Genomic DNA, 18,226 nt, shown 5'->3' on the forward strand with positions numbered 1-18,226 from the left:
GTTCATCTGTTTTGTCTGTTAACGTCGTCATATGAGTGAAGTCATATATTTGTCTTTCTCTGACTGATTTCACATAGCATAATACTCTCTAGTTCCATCCATGTAGTTGTGAATGGCAAGATTTCATTCTTTTTGATTGCCGAGTATACTCCATTGTGTGTGTGTGTGTGTGTGTGTGTGTGTGTGTGTGTATACATACTACATCTTCTTTATCCATTCATCCATCGATGGACATTTGGGCTCTTTCCATACTTTGGCTATTGTTGATAGTGCTGCTATAAACATGGGGGGTGCATGTGTCCCTTCAAAACAGCATACCTGTATCCCTTGGATAAATACCTAATAGTGCAATTGCTGGGTTGTAAGGTAGTTCTATTTCTAGGTTTTTGAGGAACCTCCATACTGTTTTCCAGAGTGGCTGCACCAGTTTGCATTCCCACCAGCAGTGCAAAAGAGATCCTCTTTCTCTGCATCCTTGCCAACATCTGTTTGTTGTTGCCTGAGTTGTTAATGTTAGCCATTCTGACAGGTGTGAGGTGGTATCTCATTGTGGTTTTGATTTGTATTTCCCTGATGATGAGAGATATTGAGCATTTTTTCATGTGTTAGTTGGCCATCTGATGTCTTCTTTGGAGAAGTGTCTATAAATTCTTCATAGATTTTGGATACTAACCCTTTAACTGATATGTCATTTGCAAATATCTTCTCCCATTCTGTAGGCTACCTGTGCTTTTTATTTTGATGAGGTCCCAGTAGTTCATTTTTACTTTTGTTTCCCTTGCCTCCGGAGACATGTTGAGTAAGAAGTTGCTGCGGCCAAGATCAAAGAGGTTTTTGCCTGCTTTCTCCTCGAGGATTTTGATGGCTTCCTGTCTTACATTTAGGTCTTTTATCCATTTTGAGTTTACTTTTGTGTGTGGTGTAAGAAAGTGGTCCAGGTTCCTTTTCTGCATGTCGCTGTCCAGTTTTCCCAGCACCACTTGCTGAAGAGACTGTCTTTATTCCATTGGATAGTCTTTTCCTGCTTTGTTAAAGATTAGTTGGCCATATGTTTGTGGGTCCATTTCTGGGTTCTCTATTCTGTTTCATTGATCTGAGTATCTGTTCTTGTGCCAGTACCATACTGTCTTGATGAATACAGCTTTGTAATACAGTTTGAAGTCCGGGATTGTGATGCCTCCTGCTTTGGTTTTCTTTTTCAAGATTAATTTGGCTATTCGGGGTCTTTTCTGGTTCCATACAAATTTTAGGATTGTTTGTTCTAGCTCTGTGAAGAATGCGGGTGCTATTTTGATAGATACTATCCACCCCCTTTACTACACTCCCTATTGCTCTATCTCTACTTCCAAGTGTTAGTACAAGTCCATGTCAACGGAAAAAGAATTCTTGTAGAAAATTAAAATATGTACTTAGACATACATATCTTTTGTGTGTGTCTCCACTTTACTAATAAACATAATTGTAGACCCTTTGACATTAGTTTTAGATTATTTAATAAATTTAAGTATGTAAGTGTACTGCAGAATGGATTATGTTTAATTAAAATTTCCAGTATCAGCAGTGGTACATTGTTTAGTAATATTTAGAATGGAGATAAGATTGCCAATGTAATGTGTAGCTTATGTCTGCCATTTATACCAGGAAACAGACTCAGCAGGAACTTAAAGAATTGTGGACTGTACTACTTAAAGAAGATAAATAGCATGCACTATGAAAGCCACTCTTCTGTCTGGGCAGTCTTTTAAACATTTACTAGAAGCCTATAGATGCAGTTGGCAATTTCAGTGCATATAGTACAATTTATGTGCATATTTAGGAAGCTTTATGAAAAACTTCCACATAATATTTTGCCTAAGATTCATGGTTACAAATAACAAACAGAAAAGGAACAGTTTGGTTGTGGAAAACCCAGATAAGTGTATTTCTTACATTAAATGGGAATTTGAAAGATGTAAATTTAACTAAATATGGTATAGATGTTTTGGGAGACAGAAATGATGAATGAAAATGTAGTGAATAAGGAACTTTAGAACTTCTGTTACTGCCTCACAAATTTATTAAATGAATGAAAAATTTAGGAACTTAAGTGATTTTTAGAGTCTTTGCATATAAAGATTTATGGCTGAACAAATGTCAGTTCTGTCTCTGTGTAATTGTGGTACTTATACAAAATGAGAGAGAATGTGGCCAGTGAAATCCAGCAGGGGCCAGAATCCTCTCAGCTGACTTCCCTATCGCAAATGTAGCACTGGAGATTTCTCTCAGGGAAGCTGTAAAGAGTATAGATGTGGTATATTATGTTTTCTAAAGCTTTAGGATGGCCAAATATTTAGGACTAGATATATTAGGGAATGTAAAAAGTATATTTAGGACAGTAATGGTACTGTTTTACTCAATGGTAAAGTAAACATCTCTATAGTAAAACCAAGAAGGACAGGTTCTAGAATCAAATGCAAATTTTGGATGAGTATGTAAGACAAATACATGAGGCTAAAAAAAATTTGGTGCTTAGGACACAGAGGTCACCTGTTCCCTTTACTTGGGTGTTCCAGGTGTCTTTGGCTGAACAGTTTATGAAGCCCTCATGTGCCTTGGGGATAATATCACTTTTAGGGATATTGTGAGGATAACAGTCTGTATAGAACTTCTAAGAAAATGCCCTGCATGTAGTAAAAACATGAAGAGAGCTGGCTGTGTTTGCTGTTGCCTCCACAAGAGCAGTCCTTTAAGAAGACAAACAGAAGTTTGACAATGCATTATCTCTTGGGTGCCAACATGAAAAACAAAATGTGTCAAATTCCACTTGCCAGATCTTTGTTTGGCTTGTGAGAAGTCTAATTGTGAAACTGCTTGCTATAGTAGCTTGAGAATTTTGAACCAAAATTATTGGAGTATTTTAGAAGTAAAATGATTTTATGGGTGTTTTACTTTATGGAAGAAAATCCAGTGATCCATGTACATTTATCACTGCATATCTCTTAATACCTTTTTTTCCTTGCTCAAGCAATTGTTTTACATTTCTAAGTGATGTAGAGCATCAGTAAGGTGCTTAGGTTAGCCTCTGAATAACAAGCTTCTTTTCACACCATAGGTTTCATGATAAAAAATCAGCACTGGGATGTCTGCTTGCGTTATTCCCAGGTTTACTCTCTCAGTTCTTCATATCATCCAGACCCCTGAACTGGAAATATCTTGTTAACTCTGCACTGTTTAATATTCTTTGGCAATTAAACTACTTGGGCATGTTTAGAGCTCAAATGAAATCTATGCGTTTTGCTTGACAAGGTTGTTGGTTGGTTTTTAGAGCCTACATATTGAAAATCATGTTTGAGGCTACCTGATAGGGAAATTTTCATGTACTGAAGCATTGTACTGATGAAACCAAGTCTGTTTTGAAGATCAAGTAAGATAATGTGTGTGTGAGCCCAGTGAAAACCAGAAAGTACTGTGGGCATCTGAGCACTAGAGTGTTAGGATTAGTGATGAACAGCATCTCAGGCAGCCAAAGGGGAACATGAAACTGGGCAACAAACTTGGTTCCAGGAGGAAGGGGGAATATAATGTGGGTTCTCACAGTTTGGGATTTGTAATTGGGATCCATTGCTATTATAAGAAAATGGAGTTCAAAAAGAACAGGATTTTCCATTGGTTAACATCAATGAAGTTAAAAGAGCAGCTGCTTCTAAAAGTTAATTTTACTTGGCATCTGCCTTGGTCCCAGTAATAAAAGTGATAGTTCTGTTCAGCAACCTGTGCTCTCTAGAGCTATATCTTTTGTTGCTGTAAGGCCTCCATTTAAGTAAATTGTTGCCTTTAGATTTCAAAAAAGTTTTTTCAACCTATAAATTTTTATCTCTTAGAATTGAGGTATAAGCATAATATATGCATCTTCAATTTAGAAAAGTGTTAGTATTCTAGATTTTGAGTTGGTATTCTTGGGTGAAGTAAGGTGCAGTGGAAGCCATCTCAAATCTTGTATGAAATGAGACTATGAAGGCATTTTGAAAAGCATTCCCACTTGTTCTTAATTTAAAAACACACCTGTTTAAAACTTGTGTCCACACAAAACCTGCACGTGGATGTTTATAGTAGCTGTATTCATAATGGCCAAAAGTTGGAAGCAACCAAGACATCCTTCAGGTGGTGAATAGATAAGTAAACCATGGTACATCCAGATGATGGAATGCTAAAAAGAAGTGAGCTATCAAACCATGAAAAGACATGGAAGAATCTTAAAATCATATTGCTAAGTGAAAGAATCCAATCTGAAAAGGCTACATACTCTCTGATTCCAACTATGTGATATTGTTGGGGAGGAAGGATTTCTTTCCCTCTGGGTCCTTCTGATATGAGACAGATCAATGGGGGAAAATTCAAGTTAATAGCATATGTATGGGGAATCGATATGGACATGGAAATTCTGAAGACAGCGTGACAACGCACTGCTTGTATGACCTAAGGAGATGGATATGGTCTGAGGACACATAGGGGAGGAAACCATTAGCAGGAAGGTGAGGAGATGTTTGCAAAACTAAGGTTGCCCTGTTAGGTAGGGAAGTTTCTTAGGTAAAGAGGAATCACTGTTAATAACTCTCTTTCTAGTATACGCAGGCAGTTGAAGGGGAAGTAAAGAGCTTTTCCTGAATCTGCTGGGTTTTGATTGTTTTGAACTCAACATAATGTTTATGTCCAAGTGGCCCATCTTGGGGTGGTCTGCCTGTGGCCCCTACAGTGTTCTAGCAAAGGCAAAACTAAGGAGACAGCAGAGTAGAAAGATAAGTGATTGCCAGGCATTGGGGAGGAGAGGGGAGAGGAAAGGAAGGGATGAATGGGTGGAGCACAGAGGATTTTTAGGGCATTGAAACTGTTCTGTATGACACTAAAGTGGTGATACATGTATTATATATTTGTCCAAAACCATAGAATGTATAGCACGGAGAGTGAACCGTAATGTAAACTATGGACTTTGGGTTTGTCAACATAGATTCGTCAGTTGTAGTAACTGTGCCAGTTTCATGGGGGATGTTGGTAATGGGGGAGGTTATACAGATGAGTACATGGTAAATCTCTATATCTTCCTCTCAGTTTTGCTGTGAACCTAAAATTGCTGTGAAAATAAAGTCTATTAAAAGTAAAAAAGTAAAAAACCAAACCAGAACAAAAAACACTAAATTTGGTGTCTTTGTCATTTGTGGATATATATAAATGCCACTGCCCTAATATCACTGGAAGAGAGAGTAAGTACTATTCTGCCTCTTTGAGCAGAACAAGATTGTATGAAAGGAAAGGTCTAACTCGTGCTGATTACCTATCTTGGAGTTCTTTTAAGGTACAACTTTGATATTAGTGCATATTGTCATTCCTCTTGAGTTTTGTAAGGAAGGTGAAATCAGTGGTAGAGGGTAGAACCCCAGAGAACAAAATTGAGCAATATTTTCCAAGTGAGCATTGTTTTCTTGTCATTTTTATGTGTTTTAATTTAGCCAGTGTTGGGCGAGTCGTCCAGAAAGAAGGGATTTATTATTTTAAAATGAAGCCACCCTTTTGTTCTTCATTTTCAACTGATTGAGTCACCTTTGTTTTTGAAATGTCTGTTGACTCTTAAAGAATCATGTACCGTATTTACCTATGTAGTTTAGCTCCTTGTGTATTTTTGCTCCTTCCCTTCATGCCCATCATTTGAAGAAGAAAATCATGATTTCTTTTTCCCCTTTCTACAGGGCCCTTTAAAAATTCTGCTTCAAAATAACGACTGGCTGATAGCACAGCCTCCTTTAACTTGTTAAGAGCACCAGCTTCACAGCTGGAGGCAGAATGCTTTCCTTAGGGAACATTTTCATTTACAAACTGTAATTCATTTATTCCAGGTGTTTATTGAAAGAGTTAAAGGAGCTGTTGGTTGTATTGTCTTTCTTTCTCTCCCTCTCTCTAGTAAATCTGTAATTTCTCAGAATCAGTGTTATAAACTTTAAGTCTATTGGCAAAATTCCTTATTTTTCTGATTACTCCCACTAGGGATAGCCCACACCAGGCAGATAACCTCTAATCTCCCATTCCATATCCAGAGCAGATATTGGCAATCAGTCCTCTTTCCAGGTTGTAGCTTGGAATGAACCCTCCACACTGGGCTCTATAACCTACTCGTGAATAACAGTTGGACATCATGCTTTATGTGTAATCCCTGGCTTTTTTTGCCAGTCCATGATTTTACCTGTGACTTACTTGCTGATAACACCTAAATTTATATCTTTAACACCATATCCTCTCCTGGGCTCTAGCTCTACATATTCAGTTGCCACTTGGGTATTCAGGAGCACCTCAAATTCAGCATGCCAAAACACTTGATTGCCTTTCTTCTTCCCAACCTCCTCTTCCTATAGCTACTATGTTGCAGTTAATAGAATAATCTACCTGCCTAGATGTCCTCTATAGCATATGCTTCTGTTTTAGGCATAAAATTATGCGGAGTATACCTCCTTCATACTTCTCACATTCATGTCTTCCTTTCCACTTCCTTGCCACTGTTTCTATCATAGTTGGATTCTTTATCTTAGATACCTGGATCACTCACCTACAAACAGTTCCTCATACTGCTAGAAAATCACTCAGCCTTACTTTCCTCTCTTGAACTGTTTCAAACACAAATGTATGCAGAATAAATGTATGCATGTACTTAACTCCAGGATCATAATTCTAAAAATTACTCTTTCCATGCTGATCTGATTTGAGTGGAAAGTCTCAGAAGAAAATATTTGTGTGTTTGCCTTACTCTTGAAAAGATAGGAGAGCCAAGCATGCTTTATATCTATGGTTTCCATCCTTGAGTAGATTAATCTTCTAATTGCTATTTGAATTTAAATTTTCTTGCAACTTTGTGTCCTTTTGAGCTGGAAGTGTTTTAAGACTCCTTTCAAAATAACTTCTCTACCAGGAAGTGCATCCCATTTAGTTAACAATAGTATCTTGAAAATTGTTTAACATAGCTCCTTCATTATGTAACAATTTACATAAATGACAAAGGACTTTTTTTTTTTTTTTTTTACATCTAAGTGAGCTGTATTTGAATAGAATCACTTGTACACTGTTCCTGACTCATTTTCTGTAAATTTTTGAAGCGGATGTGTCTTGCCAGGTTATGGTTTTTTAATGGGTGTTCACTGTAGAAGACTTTTAACTTTGATGTATGTTTTAAACTTTCAGTATTGTTGGGAAAATTATATTTTAGTAGACATTTTTGTTTTATTTATAGCTATTATTGAATGACCAAAACAAAACAAAAAAAAAACCCACATCAAAAGACATAGATTAGAAGGAAGGAACTATGTCGTGATTACTTTTTAGTATTTAGATTTAGATTACTGTTACAGTATACCCATAATTTGAGTTTTGGACTTTTTTTTTTTTTTTTTTTTTTTTTTTTTGGACTGGTTTATTTATTTATTTATTTTTAATTTTTTAATGTTATTTTTGAGAGAGAAAGAGACACAGAGTGCAGGCAGGGGAGGAGCAGGGAGAGGGAGACACAGAATCTGAAGCAGGCTCCAGGCTCTGAGCTGTCAGCACAGAGTCCGATGTGGGGCTGGAACTCACCGCGAAAATATGACCTGAGTGAAGTCGAACGCTTAACCAACTGAGCCACCCAGGTGCCCCTGGACTAGTGTTTTTGGGCTACTTGTTTCCTTTGAACTAGGGAGCTATAGTTTCAACTGCATTGAGTGCTTCCCCTCGTTGTAAAAGGAGGACTTAAGATACTCCAGTCAGCTAGAAATGAAAAGAGAAATGTGTGTGGTCCCTCTAGTTGATAGGTCATATTTACTTACGAAAACTTGAGAAAGGCAACACCAAAAAGGCCAGTGTCTAGGGGAGACTTTTCTAAGCTCATGGTTCCATTGGAAATGTTTGAGCGAGGTGAATCTTTCATCTTCTCTACAGTATTTATTGAGTGCCTACTGTATGCCACACCATATGCCGTTTTAAGCAGTGGGGGAAAAGTGGGGGGCAAGACAGAATAGACAGAGTTTATATTCTTTTGGGAAGAGAAAGACACAAGTAAGAGAAAGACAAGCACAATTTCAGATAGTGATGAATGTTGTGAGATGACTGAGTAACAATACCTGCAGAGAGGGTGCTGCTTTACCACGAGTGATTAGGGAAGGCCTGTGGGCGGAAGTTACATTTGAGCCAAGTTGCAAATAATGCTAAGGAGCCTTCAGTGCAAAATTTGGGAATCTTCAAGACTGAAAGTTTATGGGTTGGTGGTTCTTGAAGAGCACTGCCCTGTTCTGAAAAGTGAAGGAAATAAGAGGAGACAGAATCACACTGGGATCAGGCAAGGGCCTTTGACTGCTTTACAGCTGTAGTGTGATTTGCTGGGAATCGTGGAGAGTGCTGTCTACCGTGTGGATGCTGATTTCAGGAGCTAGCACAGGTTCTACACGAGTGTGGTAGCTAGCTGCTTATGGTCTAAAGAACCCAGTTTCCGGGTCACCTGGGTGGCTCAGTTGGTTAAGCATCCGACTTTGGCTCAGGTCATGATCTCACAGTGTGTGGGTTCGAGCCCCATGCTGGGCTTTTGTGCTGATAGCTCAGAACCTGGGGCCTGCTTCGGATTCTTTGCCTCCCTCTCTCTCTGCTCCTCCCCCACTAGTGCTCTGTCTCTGTCTGTCTCTCTGTCTGTCTCTCTCTCTGTCAAAAATAAATAAACATTAAAAAAACAAAAAATAGATCCTGGTTTCCTCAGAAGTATAGTGACAAAGTTGGACCACATGCCTGCAGACTTTCTCTGGTGTTTTGTACCTTTGAATCTATGTGGTATTTATTGGCATTAAAAGGAGAATTGTTAGGGGCACCTGAATGGCTCTGTTGTTTAAACATCTGACTCTGGATTTTGGTTCAAGTCATGATCTCACAGTTTGTTGTATCTAGCTCTGCATTGGGCTCTGTGCTGACAGCACTGAGCCTGCTTGGGATTCTCTCTCTCCCTGTCTCTCACCCCTCCCCCTCCCCCCACTTGCGTGCATGCATGCACACATGCTGTCACTCTCTCTTAAAATAAATAAAACATTTAAAACATTTTTAAAAGGAGAGTTATTAGATGGCAGAATCCCTTATTTTTTGTACTTACATATAGTGCAAAATGCTATATATACTCAGTGATACTGACCGTTAAAATGACATTTTTTTAAGAATCCGTAATCTTGGGGCACCTGGATGGCTCAGTCAGTTAAGCATCTGACTTTGGCTCAGGTCATGAACTCATGGTTTGTGGGTTCGGCCAGCGTTGGGGTCTGCACTGGCCGTGCAGAGCTTTCTTGGGATTCTCTCTCTGCCCCTCCCCTGCTCCAGTGCTCTCCCTCTTTCAAAATAAATAAATGTTAAAAAAAAAAAAAAAAGAATCAGTAATCTGTTATACTTGTCTAAAAACCACACAAGCTTTGCATTAGTTAATTCAGTTTACTAGATGCATTCTTAATAATGAAAGGACATTCTGGCAGCTCACCCCAACCTCTCAATAGTAATAAGAAATAAAGTATATGTTATGCCAACTTTTTTTTATGGTTCCCATGAAACATCCCCACCTCAAACAGCCCATTTAGCCATCACAGATATAAACTGTGATAGATCTTCCTTCTCTTTCATTGTTACATGTCAAGGACATTGCTGTATTTTTTTTTTAATTAAAAACAACAAACAAAATGTGCAAACCAAAGCCTATTTAAACTAGACAATTATTCATTTCATGTTATAGAGAAAAGTTTTTAATGTTGAAAATCTTATGATAGTGTATTGCTTTTTTGTAAGGCTGACAGTTGTGATTCAGTTTTGATTTAGATTTAGTTTTGCACAAAACGTGAATTTGAAAAGCTTTAACCATGAGATGTAGATATGGATATATTTGCATGGAGTTATACACTTGGAAGTTTTTGGATTTGTGACACATTAATATTTATTAAATATCTGTTATGCCAGTGCTGGGGATGCAGTGCCCTTCATAGTCCAGGTAATGAACTCATAGCTACTTAGGCTCAGAAAGAAATTTCAGAAGAAATGATGGAGCCAGCAGTCCCTAAAATGAGGTTTATGTTCTGTCAGCAAAAGGTCAGCAGATGGCTTTAAAGAGCTTTGGAAAGAGCTTTATAACCTCATCTGCTTACCATGAAGAGAGACATGCTCTTTTTGAAAATGCTAATTGTTTTAAAAGTTGAAAGCAAAAACCTTTGGAAGATTCAAAATCTTCCTTGAAATAATTTTACTCAGAGCATTGACCAGTGATTGAGGAATTATTCTTGTCAGTGATTAAGACGTTTGAAAATAAGTTGTAGGGAATGGGAAGGGGTGAGATGGGAGTCAAATCATTAAGTATATGTGTTCCAGAGACTGGAGCTATGGCAGATTTCTACCTGTTATGCTCCCGTTGTGTCTTGTGCAATTGGCAGAAACTGTATACAGGCATATCTTGTTTTATTGTGCTTTGCAGATACTGCGTTTTTTTAATAAATTGAAGGTTTGTGGCAACCTTGCATTGAGCCAGTCTATCGGTGCCATTTTTCAAATTACATTAGCTCACTTTGTCTCTATGTTACTTTTTGGTAATTCTGCCAATGTTTCAAACATTTTCGTTATCATTATATTTGTTATGATGATCTATGATTGGTGATATTTCATGGTACCATTGTAATTGTTTTGGGGCACCACAAGTTGTGCCCACAGAAGATAGTAGACTTAATTGATAAATGTTTTCTGTGTTGTGTTTGACCAACCACCCATTCCCCTGTCTCTCTCTCCCCTTGGACCTTCCTGTTCCCTGAGATGTGTAACAATCTTGAAGTTAGGCCAGTTGATAATTCTAAAATGGTCTACAAGTGTTCAGATGAGACAAGTGTTCACTTGTCTCTCACTTTAAAGAAATAAGCTTTGTGAGGAGGGCATGTTAAAAACTGAGATGGGCCTAAAGCTAGGCCTCTTGTACCAGTCAAGTTGTGAATACAAAGGAAAAGTTCTCAAAGGAAATTAAAGGTGCTACTCCAGTGAACACATGAATGATAAAAGCAAAACAGCCTTACTGCTGTATGGAGAAAGTTTTTATGATCTGGATAGAAGACTGAATCAGACATAACATTCCCTTAAGCCAAAGCTAATCCAGAGCAAAGCTCTAACTCTCTTTAATTCTGTGAAGGCTGACAGAGGTGAGGAAGCTGCAGAAGAAAAGTTTGAAGCTCCCAGAGGTTGTTTCATGGGGTTCAAGGAACTATGCTGTCTCTATAGCATCAAAGTGCAAAATGAAACAGCAGGTGCTGATGTAGAAGCTGCAGCAAGTTATCCAGAAGATCTAGCCAAGATAACTAATGAAGGTGGCTCCACTAAACAACAGATTTCCGACATAGATGAAACAGCCTTATATTGGAAAAAGATGCCATCTAGGACTTTCATAGCTAGGGAGGAGAAGTCAGTGTCAGGCTTCAAAGCTTCCAAGGACAGGCTAACTCTTTTATTAGGCCTTAAGGCAACTGGTGGCTTTAAGGTGAAGCCAATGCTCTTTCTTTATCATTTCGAAAATTCTAGGACTCTTTAGAATTATGCTACATCTACTCTCCTTGTGCTCTGTAAATGGAACAACAAAGCCTGAGTGATGGCTCATTTGTATACAGCATGGTTTACTGAATATTTTAAGTCCACTGTTGAGACCTCCCGCTCAGAAAAAAAGATTCCTTTCAAAATATTGCTGCTCATTGACAGTGCTCACCCAAGAGCTCTGACGGAGATATAGAACAAGATTAATGTTTTCATGCCTGCCAATACAATATATAAGGAGTAACTTCAACATTCAAGTCTTATTAATTAAGAAATGTATTTTGTGACATTGTAGCTGCCATACATAGTGATTCCTCTGATGGTTCTGGGAAAGTAAATTGAAAACCCAGACAGGATTCAACATTCTAGATGCCATTAAGAACATTTGTGATTCATGGGAAGAGGTCAAAATATCAACATTAATAGGAATTTGGGAGGAGTTGATTCCAACCCTCATGGATGACTTCAGGGGTTCAAGACTTCAGTGGAGGAAGTAGCTGCAGATGTGTTGGAAATAGCAGGAGAACTAGACTTAGAAGTGGAGCCTGAAGATGCGCTTGAATTGCTGCAAGCTCATGATCAAACTTGAACAAACGAGGAGCTACTTCTTATGGATGAGCACAGAAAGTGGTTTCTTGAAATGGAAGGTACTGGTAAAGATGCTGTGAAGATGGTTGAAATGACAACATAGGATTTAGAACATGACATAAACTTAGTTGAGGAAGCAGCGGCAGGGTTTTAGACGATTGACCCTAGAACTTCTGTGGGTATAATGCTATCAAACAGCATTGTGTGCTACAGAGAAATCATTCCTGAAAGGAAGAGTTAATGGATGTGGCAGACTTCTCTTTTATTTTAAGAAATTGCCACAGCCACCTCATCCTTCAGCAGACACTACCCTGGATCAGGCAGCTGCCATCTACATTAAGGTGAGACCCTCTACCAGCAAAAAGATTGTGACTTGCTGAAAGCTCAGAGGATGGTTAGTATTTTTTAGCAGTAAAGTACTTCTAAAGTAAGTACATTTTTTTTAGACGTAATGCCATGCATACTTAATAGGCTACAATATAGTGTAAATATAACTTTTATGTGCACTGGGAAACCAGACAATCTACTTGATTCACTTTTTTTTTTTTTTGCAATATTTGCTTTATTATGTTAGTCTGGAACGGAACCTGCAGTATCTCTGAAGTGTGCTTGTCGTCAGTCACACTCATCCTGTGCCCAGTGTTTCAGCAGTGTGGCTCAACAGGACATTTTAGAATGTCTAATGAAAGAGCAGGTGTAATAACTTCAGCTTAATGAGGGGAATGGTTAACTTTCATTTTGAAAATTTCAATTTGGCCTTTGTGTGGAGAATAAATTAGGGAAGAGGCAAGAGTGGAAGCAGAAACAACAGTGAGTGGAGATGTATTAATAGTTTAGGAAAAAGGAAATGAAGGCTAAGATTATGATAGCATTGAGTTGAGAAATTTTCTCTGTATGGAATGAACAATATATTTTGAAATATATTGCAGTTACTGGAGTGTTTTTGTTTGCTTTCATTTAGAAAAGACAGTTTCTGCATAGCATGCAGTTAGAAAGCATGCTATGTAGATTGACAGAAGTAACTGAAAAAGCCCAGTCTGTCTTCTCCATCTGTTTTCAGAAAATTCACTTTTGAAATATCTAGATAAATTTTCTTTTTTGAGCATAACTCTGGTTCTGAGCCATGCAGTCTCTTAGATGATATTTTATTAAGGGATTTGACACTAGCAGATATCGTGTGTATTAAGGTGTTATGTTTATAAAGTTTTGGCTCTTTTTAAGTTAATTTATTTTGAGAGAGAGCGAGTACACACTTGGGGAAGAGCAGAAAAAGAGAATCTCAAGCAGGCTCCACACTCTCAGTGCAGAGCCCAATGTGGGGCTTGAACTCACAAACCGTGAGATCATGACCTGAGCTGAAGTCAAGAATGGGATGTGGGGTGCCTGGGTGGCTTAGTCGGTTAAGCGTTCAATTTCGGCTCTGGTCATAATCTCGTGGTTCATGAGTTTGAGCCTTGCCATCAGGCTCTCTGCTGTGTTTTTTTAAATGAAAAAACAAAAACAAAAAAAAGAGTTGGATGCTTAGCTGATTGAGCCATTCAGGTGCCCCAAAAGTGTTTTGTTTATAAAACCTTATAAAACATACATTTTATGTCATGAAGTATAGATTTAACATTTCTTAGAGATACTGAGAGTCTTTTGGCTATGCTAAATTTGCAGCAGACGGTCTCACTTTATTTTAAATTAGTTGATGACTGTTGACTTGTGTTAACTCTTGTCCCAAAGTGGGAATGTCTCTCCATTATTATTAATTAGATGATTTAATTAGAATGACTTCACATGTGGCATTTTGGTCAACATTTTTTCCCCACAAGCATGGTATATATTAGATGTTTTAAAAGTGATTTTATTTTACTTGTATAATACTGAAAGTTAGGTGTTATGAGTTAAATGTGTTTTGTTTTTAGAACATTTTAATTAATGTATGAAATAATTAGAAAGGATACCCTGTATAAAAGCAAAGGCTATCTTTCAGTTTGTCGTTTGCCTTAAGGAAGGTTCTGTTTTGTGAACTGTCAAATAATTCACTGGTACATTTCAAGATCTATATTGACATAATAGGATCTAGAAGAAATCTTTTACTTTTGTTTTGGTGTTTTATTAAGGCTACTTCAGGCTCTCTGGTTGCTTTGGATGAATGTTTTTACTTTGGGGGAGTTAAATTCATATAGTATAAGAGGGCTTTCTTTTAAGAACAGAAAGGAATGAGAGATACATAGAGATATAATTCATATTGCAATAAAGTATAGCAGAGGCTCACATTTTCATGATACACTTTCAACCTGAGGTATAATATTTAACAATAAGGCTTTGAATCTTACATTTTCTTTTCTAGATCAGTTTGGTGTCAGTTGTCAATATTAAATACTTTTGAGTTGCTTCTGTGTGTTTAAAAGATATTCTTGGTTTCTTATAGTAATGTGGTTATCAGAATGAAGGAGTACATGGTAGAGAGAGAGAGAAAAAGAGAGTGTGTGTGTGTGTGTGTGTGTGTGTGTGTGTAACCAATTCTGCATGTAACCAATTTCACAGTGGCTTAGCTATAAATGAAAGTTCCTCTCCCCAGTTTCTTCATCATCCCACGATTCAGTGCTACAAGGTTGGTTGCTGTAAATTTAGAAGTTTTTCCATTTTTATTTACAAAGATAATGTATGTATATTTTTTAATTTTTTAATGTTTGTTTATTTTTGAGAGAGAGAGAGAGAGAGAGAGAGAGAGTGTGTGTGTGTGTGCAAGTGGGGCAGGGGCAGAGAGAGAGGGAGACACAGAATCCGAAGCAGGCTCCAGGCTCTGAGCTGTCAGCGCAGAGCCCAATGCAGGGCTCAAACTCATGAACCACAAGATCACAACCCGAGCCAAAGTCAGACGCTTAACTGACTGAGCCACCCAGGTGCACCTACAAAGACAATATTTTTATAACTAGAAGTTTTCTCATGAACTCATGAAAAGATGTTCTCAAGATATTCTTCCGTTATTCTTTTTGCTTTACCTCTTTTTTCTTTACTTCTAAACTCAGTGACCTACCCTGCAAAACTTAGGGCCATGTAGTTAGCTTTACTCACATGTGTCATCTTTCTGTGCAATTCTTTAATTTAAAAAAGAAAAAAATGGTGCTTACATTTTAAGTACCCCCTCTCCCCATTTTGCATTTAGTGTTCAGATGTGTTCAGTAATTGATCTTTGCCGTTTTTACTAACCCTGTTCTCTGCTTTTAGTTAACAGCCAGGTCCTTGCCTGCTGTGCAGTCAGATGAGAGACTTCAGCCTCTGCTTAACCATCTCAGGTAATAAGATGACATAACCCTTCTTATGCTTATGATTGCAAGTGCATCAAAGTGGGCAAAGTGTATTAAAGTGATTAAAACCCCTTCAGTTACTAAAAACTTAACAGTTTTTGTTCCTTGCTTTAATTCTGTGATGCAAGTTGAAGTTCTTAATATAATACACTTGCTACCCTTGACTTTGGGGTCTGTTCGAAGCTTTTTAATTCCATGAAAGTATGTAGAACTAGTTGATAAGTTGAAGTTAAAACAAGCAGAGGTGACTAACTACAGAAAGATCTCAACGGAATGAGCTATTTACATGCAAAGTGAAAGCATACTTCTGGGACCCCCCACAATTTTATTGGGGATAGATGAAATAGGAAGGATTTGTTTTCTAAATACAAGAATAATATATTCTCATTATTTTTTAAAAAATTAGAAAGTATAGGAAAGGGAAAGTAAAAACCCATCATTACCACTCAGAAGTAATACTTCCTTCTGTGCTGTTTTGGAACCTAGTGTTGAAATTATAATTTAAATTTGCTGTTTTTTTTTCATTTTAAAATAAATGCAAGACTTTTCTGTTATTAGCCTCTCTTCAAAAACATTATTTTTAGTGATTGCATGCTATTTTATTGTATGACTGTACTGTAGTTTATTCATCCTTTTGGGGGCATTTAGATCATTTCCAGTTCTTTTCACTAGTGTAAAAAATGCCATATGTTAATCTTTGTCTGTATTTTTTATCATTTTCTTAGCATAGGTTCTCAGAAGTGCAATTACTTTGTCAAGGCATATGAACCATTTTAAAGATTTAAGTATATGTACTTTTCAAAAACCTTATTCTGCTTATATTTTTATATTATACAAGATCGCCCATTTTACTGTACCCTGAAGAAGAGAGGACAACTAAAACCATTGCTAATTTAATAGTTAATCACAGAGGATACTATTGTGACCAAGTACATTTCATTGATTCTTAGTAAGAATGATCCTAAAACATTTTATTATCCATTTTCATTTTGGAGTAGAATTAACTATTTGTATATTTGTTCATGTGTTGTTAGAATCTCCTGATTTTATTTGATCTTACATATTTTAGATGTAAAGGATAGTAATTCTGAGGTGTATTTGTTATTACATTTTTTTCTTGAAGGTTTTTGAAAATGGTGCATTATCCATCATACCTATGTTTTCAAGTTTTATGTAGGCAAACATCTTATAGTTTCTTTTTATTCTTTTTTTTTTTCTTTTTGAGTGTGTCCAAGGGACCTAAATATAGAGGGACAAAGTTTTTATTAAATGGCTATATATCACTGTGCTATCTTAGATTGTGTGGAATTCACATGTTGACAGCACATGCTTTCCCTTCCCTTCCAACGATAGAAACAAAACATGTCATGAATTACAAAGTAAGTTTGAGGGCCAATTTCTTGCTGCTTGCACTGGTTACCAGAATTGCCAGTTCTCTTCAATTAACCTGTTTTGAGAGAGTTTAGTTCTTGAATTTAATGCCAATAACATAACTATGGCTCAGCCCGCTTCTGTTCTAAACAACCTGTTTGTATGTGACTTCTTTCCTCCCTCCCTCCCACACTTCCCAAGTTCATTCAACAACCCTGAATCACCCTAATTTATTCCATTTTGATCTCTGTTTGTCTCTTCACAACCTATTTCTGTTTCAAGATTTTACTCCTCTTTCTGTTGCTTCTAACAGACAAAAGGCAAAATGTTCAAATCAGAAGTAAAGCTTGAGAAGTAAAAGAAAAATAGGAAATGCTTTCAGTAAATCCAAGTAGTACATATTGGTGAATTAAACGCTTGTCATAATTGACATATTTGTCTTAGGTATAAATGTGTATATTAATGTCTTTGGGATTTACCTTTGCACAGAGCTCAGTTAGACAGAATTCATTGAGAATGAAAGGAGATCAGGATCCTGCTGTTGTATCAAACAGCACAAAGTATGGCTTTACAAGATTTCTTTCTCAATTTTTATGTGTTTTGAATCTCAGTTGCTTATTTGTCAGGGGTTGAAAACTGATATGGTATCCATTAATCACACAACATTCTGGAAAATATGTTTCAAGAAGTCTGTCTGATTGTTGTTTTAAAAAATACAATTCTATAATTATTTAGTTAGAATTACATTGTTTTCTGCCAAAGGCCAGGGCAAGATAAAATGTCATCATAAAAGTAGATGAGAAATGTCAAAAACAGTGGATTTCTGAGCTAAAGAATGAGTAACAATTTGAAAATGATACTGATCCAAGCATTTGCTAATTGTGCCTTTGAATTGTAACATGTAAAGTAGATTTGGCTTTAATATTTTAAGGAGTCAGATCAAATAGATTAATAGTGACCAGAGCAATTTTAATCTGGGCCCCACTTCATATTTTGACTTACCTGACCCTAGGATGGATGTTATTGAGAGTGGGCAACTCAGTAGATAGGATGTAAATAAACTTTGGGCACATGTTTGAAGTGTGAGAATGGATAAAAACGTAGTTATAGAAAATTGGCCCTACTTCTCATCTAATCCCCCCTCCCCACCTTTTTAATCGAAATATAGTTGAAGCATAATGTTGCCTTAGTTTTAGGTGTACAACATTATGCTTCAACAAGTTTATCTGTTATGCTGTGCTCCCCACAAGTGTAGCTACCAACTTTTTATTCTTTTAAAACTTAGAATGTTACTTCTCATTCAGAAACTTAGATGGATATTAATTTCTAGTATCTGTTAGTGCTCTTTAATTTTCTTTACTCCTTTTCACTTCTTTCTCTTTCCCACCTCTCTTACTCTT

At 37.1% G+C, this 18,226-nt stretch overlaps 1 protein-coding gene across 2 annotated transcripts in view; it reads left to right on the plus strand.

Moving 5' to 3' along the window:
- Positions 1–18,226, plus strand: part of PRIM2 (DNA primase subunit 2) — a 342,309-nt gene that overhangs the window by 161,798 nt on the left and 162,285 nt on the right. For both annotated transcript variants that reach the window (XM_049652857.1, XM_049652858.1), the window contains exon 8: positions 15,376–15,443. In XM_049652857.1, the coding sequence (XP_049508814.1) occupies positions 15,376–15,443 (68 nt within the window). The remainder of the gene's footprint in view (positions 1–15,375; positions 15,444–18,226) is intronic.

Source organism: Panthera uncia (genome assembly GCF_023721935.1).
Source record: "Panthera uncia isolate 11264 chromosome B2 unlocalized genomic scaffold, Puncia_PCG_1.0 HiC_scaffold_24, whole genome shotgun sequence".
Classification (NCBI taxonomy): domain Eukaryota; kingdom Metazoa; phylum Chordata; class Mammalia; order Carnivora; family Felidae; genus Panthera; species Panthera uncia.